Source organism: Octodon degus, unplaced genomic scaffold, assembly GCF_000260255.1.
Source record: "Octodon degus isolate 3935 unplaced genomic scaffold, OctDeg1.0 scaffold00087, whole genome shotgun sequence".
Taxonomy (NCBI): Eukaryota; Metazoa; Chordata; class Mammalia; order Rodentia; family Octodontidae; genus Octodon; species Octodon degus.
In genome coordinates, this window is record NW_004524663.1 from 5,564,419 (window position 1) to 5,575,123 (window position 10,705).

The 10,705-nt window shown below is 40.7% G+C and overlaps 1 protein-coding gene across 3 annotated transcripts in view; it reads left to right on the plus strand.

The window, feature by feature from the left end:
* The window catches only part of Dock8 (dedicator of cytokinesis 8), a 219,560-nt gene that overhangs the window by 76,564 nt on the left and 132,291 nt on the right, over positions 1–10,705 (plus strand). For all 3 annotated transcript variants that reach the window (XM_023721892.1, XM_004637170.2, XM_023721894.1), the window contains 2 exons: positions 6,715–6,835; positions 9,282–9,494. In XM_023721892.1, the coding sequence (XP_023577660.1) occupies positions 6,715–6,835; positions 9,282–9,494 (334 nt within the window). The remainder of the gene's footprint in view (positions 1–6,714; positions 6,836–9,281; positions 9,495–10,705) is intronic.

Below are 10,705 nucleotides of genomic sequence, written 5' to 3' on the forward strand. Positions count from 1 at the left end.
GTGTGTGTACGTATGTCCAAGGGCTTGTCTATATGTAAACATTCTTGTAAGTAGGTACCTTTGTAAGATGGGGGAAAAAGCTAAAGCAGATATAACGCTCTTGTCTAATTACTCTAGCTAATGTTTCTGGAACTGTATTGAACAAGAGTAGTAAAAGTGGAATATGAATTGATCATGCAGTATAAGCTCTGTTTCTTTACTAATAGAAATTACTAATATAATTATCTTAGCTATCATATATAAATTTTTTCACTTCCTTCCTTTCACCATTCCCCCATCCCATTGTTCTTGCCTTTTGAGCAATTTCTTTCCATTTCACAATATCTGTTGCACCTGTTGGATCTTACTTACTCTTAGTTTCTTACACTAGGGAGGCAATGCGTGTTTACATGTGTGAGTCTGTTCTCTTTCACTTATGAATATAGTCTCTAGTTGCATCCATTTACCTATAAAAGCGTTGAGTTTAACTTTCTTTATGGCTGAGTAGTACCCTAATGTATAAACATACCACATCTTTTTTATACATTCCTCAGTCGATGGGCATTTGGATTGTTTCTAAGATTTGGCTCTTACGAATTGAGCTGCTATAAACATAGGTACATATATATCTCTATGGTATGATATTTTCAGCTTTTCTGGAAATATATCCAGAGGGGGAATAGCTGGGTTGAATGGGACCTCTAATTCTAGTTTTTGAAAAATCTCCACAGTGGTTGTACCAATCTACACTACCACTAACAGTAGAAAATACCTTTCTCCCTATAGCCCCTCCAGTATTTATTATTGGTTGACTTTTTGATGACAGCCATTCTTTCCAGGGTGAGATGGAATCTCAGTATTGTTTTAATTTGCACTTCTCAAATGACCAATAAGGGGGACTTGCAGGTTAGCTCAGTTGTTCAAGCACCTGCTGGGGCAAATCCAGTCAGGCCCAGGGGACCATGGTTTGATCCCCAGCTCCCCATGCCTTATCAGACACACCCTCAAGGCAGCATGAGCCACCCCCCAAAAAAAAATCCTTCTCAAATGACCAATGATATTGAACATTTATTCCACATATCTATTTGCTGTTTGTAGTTCTTCATCTGAAAAGTGTGTATGCATCTCAGATGCCCATTTTTGGATTGGGTCTTTGTTTGGGGGGGGGCCTGATTTTTTTTTTAATTTTTTTGTATGTTCTAGATAAAAGTTCATTGTGTGAGGGATAAGTAGATAAAATTTTTACCCATTTTGTGGGTTTTCCTTTTACTCTGTTGGTGATTTCTTTTTTTTTTTTTTTTTTTTTTTTCAGAACCGGGGATTGAACTCAGGTCCCTGTGCTTGCCAGGCAAGCACTATTCCATTGAGCCATCTCCCCAGCCCTGATGATTTCTTTTGAAGTGCAAAAATTTTTCAATGAGATGAGATCCCAGTTGTTAATTCTTTGAAGTATTCTCATACTCTTTGGTGTTTGTTCCTGAACTCTCAAGATTTCTACCTACTTACTCTTCCAGTAGATTTAGTGAATCTGTTTTAATATTTAGATCTTTGATTCATTTTGACTGTAGTTTGGTGCCTGATGATAGACCTGGGTCTAGTTTTAGTGTTCCCCATGAGGAAAGCCATTTTTTCTAGCACCATTTATTAAAGTCTTTCTTCCAGTGAACATGTTTGGCCCCTTTGTCAAAGATAAGGTGGCTGAATATGTTTGTAATTGTGTCTTCTAATCTGTTCCATTGATCCTCAGACCTGTTTGTTATTGTTGTTGTTTGCTGGTACCATGCTGATTTTATCACGGTAGCTTTGTAATATAATTTCAAGTCAGGGATTATGAGTCCTCCTACCTTGCCTTTGTTTCCCAGTATTGCCTTTGCCTCTAGATCTCTTCTGGCTCCAGATGATTTTTAGGAATGTTTCCTGTAGATCTGTGAGGTATGCTAATGGCATTTTGATCAGGATTGCAATAAGTATATATAACAGTTTTAAGAGTATGGCCATTTTCACAATGTTGATTCTTCATCGAGCAAGAGCAAGGAATATCTTTCCATTTTCTATTTTCTTAAGTCTTCTTTTGATCTCTTTTTCAGAATGCTATAATTTTCAATGTATAGATCTTTCTCTTCCTTTGTTAGATTGATTTTCAGTTATTTCTTTTCTTTTTTTTTGGAGGGGGATGCTGTCTTGAAGGGTGTGGTTTTCCTAATTTCTCTCAGTGAGTTTGTTGTTTATGTAAAGTAATGCTATTGATGTTTGAGTGCTCACTTTGTATCCTGCTATGCTACTGAATTTGGTTATGAAATCTAGAATTCTTTTGGTGGGATTTTTGGGGTCTTTTATGTAGAGTATCATGTTATCTGAAAATAACAAAAATCTCACTTCTTCCTTTCCTATCTTTATTGCTTTTATTTCACGCTCTTGTCTAATTACTCTAGCTAATGTTTCTGGAACTGTATTGAACAAGAGTAGTAAAAGTGGACATCCTTGTCTTGTCTTGCTTTTAGACTGAAAGCTTTCAGTTTTCATCCATTTACTATGATGTTTGCTGTTGGTTTGAAATAGATAGCTCTTATCAGATTGAGGTAAAGACCACCTATTCCAGTTTTCTGAGGGTTTTTTGTCACAAATGAGCATTGGGCTTTATCAAAAGCTTTTCCTGCCTCTATTGAGATGATCAGGCGGTTTTTGTCTTGGCCTCTCTTGATCACACAGTCCTTTTCAAACCAGTGCCTTCTTCACCCTCTTTAGGCTTCAGCTGCTGTTGTGACCCTTCTTGGCTCTCTCTGCTGTGAGGCATGGATAGCTTCCTCGTCCTTGTGCACCTTATGGTTGTAGCACCAAATTATCCTGGAAGGAGAGAAAAGGAAAACAAAGTGAATATAGAGAATGGGATAGAAAGAGGAAAGAGAAGGATATCATTATTATTTCCAAATTTTCATAGTAGCTCCTTAAATGAACAGCAGTTTCCCCCTTCCCATACTTGAGGGGACTGGGGCTTAGAGATATTAGGTCACTTTCCTATGCTGGTCTGTCCCTCAGCTGGCATCTGGGCCTAGGCCTTCATGACTCTAGAGCTTGGGTTCTGTCTGCTTTACCACGCTGGCTGTAAAGAGAATGCTCCCAGAATATGCTTTGTTTCTGGATTGTGCCCAAATGGGGAAGAACTGTGTTTTAGAAAAAGAATGTTGCTCTTGCCCGGGGGAGCACTAGGCTTCCTTCATTTCATGAGGACAGGATCCTGTCGGTTTACTTTCTACTCTGTCTTTCTCCTGTCCACATGTAAGCTCAACAGCAACTTGGTTTTCTTTGACTCCATTGCCAGGGTGAGGTCATGAGGCTGGGATGCTTATAGCCAGGGACACTGAGCCCTTAGTCCCTGTCCCTGCCCACTGGTGGTTTCTTGTATGCTACCACTTCTCCCATGAGTCACCACACATGCCTGCCAACCTTGTCATCCTCTCCTCAGCCAGTATTACCCTGGCTGCCGTAAGGGAGCTTGGTGACTTTTTGAGACATTCAACTGGGGTAGATGTTATTTAATGTAGTATGTGGGGAGGGAGAAACACATTGTTGATCTTAATGCTTTCCATAGCAAAAGTCCTGAAGGCTGGCATAAATATCAGGTTAGATTATGATATGAAATTTAAGGCTCTTCTAGAATCAATTTTTAATGCCCCTTTGTCAACTCCTTTTGGGTCCATGTAAGGAACTCCAGATTCTATCAAAACTAAGATGGGGAAAAAAGGCAAGCACGTATTTTCATAAAATAGCAAAACAACAGTAGCCAAATAAATGTCGTGTTCTCCAAATGTTTAGCATCTTTGGAAAAGAAAATTAGATTTTAATTTTTTCACATATAGCATATGAACTTTTTCATTATAAAAGCTGGGGATCGTAGCCTAGAGCTTACCTCATAGCCCTGCCTCACTCTGGGAAGAAACACACAGAGACCTGTGACCTGAGAGTGATGGGAACAGGAGAGCCTTTGTCACTGTAGATTCTGTCTTTCTTTATTTGTTGTGGTACTGAGCTACATCCCCAGCCTGTTGGTTTTGTGTTTGAGACAGGCTTACCAAGTTGCTCAGCTAAGATCCTCCTGCCTCAGCCTTTCATAGTGCTCGGACTCTAGTGTAACACAATGTCTAATACACATTCATAATTGTGTGTGTGTGTGTGTGTGTGTGTGTGTGTACGTATGTCCAAGGGCTTGTCTATATGTAAACATTCTTGTAAGTAGGTACCTTTGTAAGATGGGGGAAAAAGCTAAAGCAGATATAAAGTTGGTGGCCAACGCTGCCGTACCAGTCCTTTAGCTCCTGAGGTTTAGTGGTGTGACTCAAGAAGGTTTCCCTATAAAGAAGAGCCTGGGGTATTAAACGATTGACATAGTTCCCTTTCGAGTGGATGGTCCTACAAGAGAACAGGCAAACACCAAAGTGGGAAATTTGAATTTTCATCAACTATTTGCTTTTGACCTCAGAACAAACTAATATTAGCTTATTAATTTCTCCCCTTAAAATTTGATTTTTCAGAAAAAATAATCACCGATTCATGTATGTGTTGTTATTTGAGGTAGTGTAATTGTAGGATACTACTTCTTATTTGCCACTGTTTGGGGCTTATTCTTCCTCGAGATACTAGATTACACATAGCTTTTTTCTGTGAGCTCTCAGGGACAGCCCACAATCAATTGTTTTATGCCTTAGAAAAGTAGTTTCCATGTCGCTGTTTAAATATACGTGGACAAGAAAATCTTTCAAGAAGCTAGCCCATTTATGAACTGCCATATCCAGGCTTTCTTTGAAGGAATTCTGCTGAGAGAAAGTAAATCTTCTAGAATAAATCACACGTGCGTCTGTGGCACTTCCTCTCACCACTGCTACCATGTGCGCTCTTAGAGCACCAGGGAGCAGAAATCTGGAGGGAGGGGGAAGGAAGGGGGGAGAAAAGAGCCGCGGTGTGTTGTGCCCCATAGCAATGCCCCGTGATGAATGTGAGCAGTATGTACTGCAGAGATGTACTAATAACAAATTTTAAAATAATTTTAGCTTTTACTGCCAAGAAATTATTTGAAAAAGTCTTCACAGTGCTTTCTCAGTCAATTTTTTTTAAAAAAAATATATATTTAGTCCAGGGTCTCACTACACAGATCAGACTTATAATGATTCTCCTGTTTTCAGCTTCCCAAGTGCTGGGATTACAGCCGCACGCCCAGTCTCAATTGCCAGCTCAGCGCACCCCGGGGGCAGGGCTGGCACGGCAGGACCTGGATCGAACCCTGTGTCTGCCTAAGCAGGTGCTTTAATCTGCTGAGCTATCTGGCTGGCACTCACAGTCAATTTTTTTGAACAATATGATTTATATGTTAAGTTTCGCTTGTTTGGCTGCTGTTTGGAAAGCTCAAACCAGAAGTTAGCTCTTTTGGATATTTTTCTTGAAATATCTCCTAAATGTTTAGATGAGCTTTTCAATTATCTGGATATACCATATCCATTTGCTTATTTTTCTTTCAGTTCCCTAATTTTACCCATTTTTACACAGCCGTACAGTGTAGATTGAGTCACAGCAGTGCAAGCCACCAGGAGACTGAAGCTGTACAGTTCCAGGAGCCTGACTTCAACTGGTCACCACGCCGATCTTGCACCTCTTTTAGACCGCTTCTTAGCTCCTTTTGCTTACAATAATTTGCATGTCTGCAGAGCACAATAAAACCCAGGGAGAGTCTTGTTCTGTTCTTCCTACAGATGACCCTAGGACATCTCATTCTGTCTTTAATTAATCCCGTGGACTAAAATACATTTACACATGTAGTGTGTGAACCACTCTTCCCCCAATACTCCTTTCTCCCTAAGGGTCATAAGCTCTGCATTTGGATCATTGCTCGTAGCTTTCCTGCGTTTTCTGCTGTGCCATTTGCTGTGTCCTATGGTCTAACCTCATTGACTGCCCTGGTACCAACCTGGTCAATGGTTTTCCTACTAGTGCAGAAATAAGGGAGTATGTTTGTGCATTTTGCAGCATGTTTTCCAAGAACCTCTTACATCATAAAAAGGGGGAATACGCATTCTGGTTTCTATAGTTATGACTTGGCAGCTTGTGTCTGTTCCCTTTCTTGTGATGGTCTCATTTCTCTAGTGACAGTGCTAACCATGCTATTTAAAATTCTTTCCATAGCTATGCATTTTTAAACACAATTTTAATAGAGTTCATAAAGAGGAGATTGAGAATGCTAGCAATGGATTTCAGTGGATAAAACATTTCTTTTTTTTTTTTTCTCAACCATGTCCCGCCTTTTAAAATTCATTATTAAGAACATTGATGTGGAGATGAAATGGGTGCCTCTATTTTTATCTTCAAAGATCTTTATTTGCCGCTTCTGCACATTGCTAGATTTATTCCAGCCTCTTACACTAAGGTCATAGTTTAGCTTCAGCTCGGAGCCAAGTGCCCCACAGCTGAAATGACCGCACCTCTGCAGTGGCATTTTCCCAGGCCATTCCTGCCTTTAATAATGAGCCAGCCAGGAGGCAGGCTTGTATCTCATTACAACAGAGCCTTGTGTTAGGCCTGGCGCTTAATTAGATGTGAGGAATTACAATTGGTCCTCTCTTTGAAAGCTCTTTCAGCACCAAGTCTACACTTAGGCCATTACTTTTATTTTTAATCTAATGGCTTTGCCTCTCTCTCCCTCTCTCCCTCCCACTCCTCCTCCAAATTATATAATATCAATGATAAAAGGAACCAAGGAAGTTCAGAGATTTACGGCTTTAAAAAGACTGGATCAAGAAAAGATTTTCACAAGACACTTCAGAAACAGACCTTTGAGTCAGAAACGGAGCGTGCTGAACCCGCTGCTCAGGTATTTCCTGTCAACAAACATGGTTACTGGGTTACGCTTGGCCCTGGGCAGGCTGTAAATTTTTTTTTTCTTTTTAACTACAATGAAATTAAGACTCAGAGTATATTTGAGTAGGAGGAGATCTACCATCTGAGTCAGTAATATCCATTTTGTTTTCAAATTTATTTGCAGCTTTAGAAATCAGTATTCAAAAGCAAACCCCAAAGCTCAATGATCAAAGTAGATAAAAGTGAGGTGGGGGGAGAGGGAGAGGTAGGGGGACACCTTGGGCCCTGCCCTAGAGCAGTTCCTGCAGAGACTTGGCAATACCCTAAGGCAGACTGCAGTGTGGTTGAAAGTTTCAACCCTGAAGCCAGAGTACTGGGATTCTCTTTACTTATTCCAATGCACTGGAACCATATAACCCCTGAGAAAGATAAACTGTCTGGGCTTTAGTTTCTTTCCTTAGAGAAAGGCTGACACCACCAACTCTTGAGGTTACACGAGCATTAACTGAGCTAATATATATAAAGATTTAGGATAATGCCAATGGCATTTAGTGTCCAATAAATGCTGGGTCCTGTTATTGTTGATGTCATTGTTATATTATACAGTGATTACAGTTTAAAAATCAGTGTTCTAGGCCCCTCTTCATAGCAGCATTATTCACAGCAGCCCAGAGATGGAAGATGCCACGTGTCCACGTTAGATCAAGAGATACACAACATGTAGTTGTCGGAGGTGTGCGAAAGAGGAGGGAGTTATAGTTTAATGGGCACAGAGTTCAGTTTGCAGAATGAAGACTTAGTGGAGATGGGTGTTGGTGATATTGTACTATAATATGAATGTACTTAACTCTCTGAAAAGTAGTTAAAATGATACATTCTATGCTAAAATATTTTATCACAATCAAATTTTTAAAAAACAAGTTTTCTAATCCAGTTTGCTTATTAGAAAGTTTCGGGGGTGTTTTGTTTTGTTTGCAGTACTGGGAATTGAACTCCAGACCTTGCGCTTGCCAGGTAGGCGCTTATGCCACTGAGCTATGTGCTCAACTCCAGGCTGCTTATTTGATTGGTAAGAAAAATAAATAGCAGAGAAGAAATTTGTCCAAATTTATGCAGGACTTACTGTGTCCTTATAGGATAAGCATCATACCATGCTGAATATTATTAGAGGTTTTAAATAATACCTACTTTCAAACAGCATAGCCCTAAAGACAAGCTAGCTACTTAGTATGAGCTCTGAAGCGGAACCAGCTATCAGTTTTGGTGTGAATGGCCCCTTACTGAGGCATGGAAGACCTCTACACTGTGCTCCATGGGAGACTTAGGGATTTTTCATTGGTAATTTTGACTCAATTCAGTTTTTACCCTATGTTATACACAACTAAATTGTTCCTTATATTAGTCAGATAGAAGATACACTAAGTATTTCAGCAGAAGACATTCAACAAAGGGAAGTGGTTAAATGAGTTTGCTTAACAAAAGGAGGAAATTGAGGTGATAAAAAAAAATGACAACTTCAGGGAATGGCACACCATTCCCCATAGCTGGGGCCTAGAGCCACGTCTCAAACTTGAGTTCATCAGATCACCCCAGAGGGCCATGCTAGTTCTGCCTGCCAGGGGCTAGCCAGTAGTTCTGGAGTAGAATCCAAGAATTTGCATTTCTAATTCACATTTCCCAAGAAGTGCTGGTGCTTAGTCCTAGAACTACAGTCTGGGACCCATGGGTCTGGGAAGAGCTCGGAGTTATTAGAACTTAACAGTTCCAAAGATGGGTTCAGAGCGAAGACTTTAATTTCTGAGAAGGTAGCGCTGTTCGGCTGGTAGTATTATCTCAGAATCTCAGAAGAAAGACCTCATGGGGCTCTTGAAAGGAGGTAGTGTCTTGCCAGTGCTGGTAACTCAGAGAAGGTGGGTTGGTTCTGGAGATGCCCAACTATCAACATCAAGCGAGAAAAGCTGCCAAAAAAGAGAAAGGAGTCCGGTCCCTCTTCCTTTTCTGGCCAGCTAATCCGCTGTGTAGTACACCCAGGTCACAGAACCTAAAAGGGAGCAGTAAACAGATGTGATTTGCTGAGTCCCAGAACCAGTGTCACAGGGGAGAGCACAGAATAGTTCATTCAGAGCAGAGAGACAGGAGATGAGGTCAGCACGCTAAAACGCACTCTCTCCTCTTGCATGTAATCAGCACTAAAGTTGGATGGGTTCTCAGGCCAGGCCATTCAGAAGTCTGAATCCTTTGGGCAACTACTATCTTCCAGGTGGGAAGGAGACTTTCATTTCAGGACAGCCCAGCCAGGTTACCCTCATGGTTACCAAAGCCCGGTTTATATAGAAAACTCCTTGAGGCCGGAGACTCTGTGAATCCAAGTGGAAGGCAACAACTTGATATATCACAGAGGCTTCCAGTCATCTTGGTAAGCATTCTGCCACATAGAGGCCCACTATCTTCTCTCACAGAGAGGACCCTGCCGCTTGAAGGTGCTCTGTGATGTGTCTGAGAAGGGCCCCTTCACTGCCTTCGACTTCGACCTCCGCAGCCTGCAGCCTGACCAGCGGCTCGAAAACCTGCTGCGAAGTGTGAGCTCTGAAGACTTTGAGAAGCGGAATGAGGAGGCCCGGAGGACCAATCGGCAGGCTGAACTCTTTGCTCTGTACCCATCAGTGGACAAGGTGGGTGCCACGCTCTCCAAACTGGAGAGGCGCAGAAGGGTTTATTGTTCATGATCACTGTACAACAATTAATGTCAATCCCGCTTGTGCCTTGCCGGCCCTGCCCCCGGGGTGCACCGAGCCAGCTACCGAGTCTGGGCGTAGTGGCACACACCTGTAATCCCAGCCCTAGGGAGGCTGAAAACAGGAGGATCACTACAACTCTGGGCTGCATAGTGAGACCGCATACCAAAAACATAAAATGGAAAAAAAATTGATTTCAAGGTACTTGATGTATGATTCCTGGGGCTGTGTTCTTGTCCCAAACACAAACAAGTGCCATAGTCTATTACACAGCATACAACATAAATGTTGAATATTATACAGACAGGCTTCTGATAAGCGTAAGAGCTAAGAGTTTTCATAGGACTTCATAAAACATATTCAGAGGTTTTAACTTATTTTAATCTATAAAACATTTCAAGCGTCTTTATACAATAATCACTTAGATACAACTTGAGATCCTTTTAAAGAAAATTGAAAAATTAAACTCATTTTCCCAAACTCTTATAAATTCTAAGACAAAAGCAATAATAATTAAAATGCTAACATTGATCATAGCTAACATTCAGCATGGTAAAACTTAGGATTTAGTAGCAGAGCATTTTCATTAGGTAAATGGATGTCATAAAATGTATAATGTAGAGAAATTGTAGAATATTATGTCTACTTTGTTGAACTTTGAAAATAAAATTTTATACATAGTTACCATTGATCTATCTACAAAAAATCAAGCCATCCATTTATTTGAGGGTATGTTTTGCAGCTAATCTATGGAGATGTAGATTACTTAAACCTTGACGTTGTTTAGTGCTTTGTTACGAATTTTTTTAGTGGACCCAAAGAGTAGCTGGAAAGACTTGCATTGAAAATATCCCAGGCTACGATCATCACAGCTGTCTCCCAGGATGTAGAACTTCGGGGTCTTCCTTGTCCACCTCTTTATTTATTTATTGAAAAAGCCCCAGAACAATTTGGTGATTTATATTTTGCCTATGGTCACTTGCTGGGATAAGATAAGAGGTAACCATTGCCTATTGTCTAAGTCCTATGTCGGTTTGGATCCTCATATTTTATACAGGGCTCTAAGCCTTCCCTTTTGCAGGTAAGACCCTTCTGGATCTTACCAGAACAAATTACCACTGTCTGTCTGTCTGTCTGTCTGTCTGTCT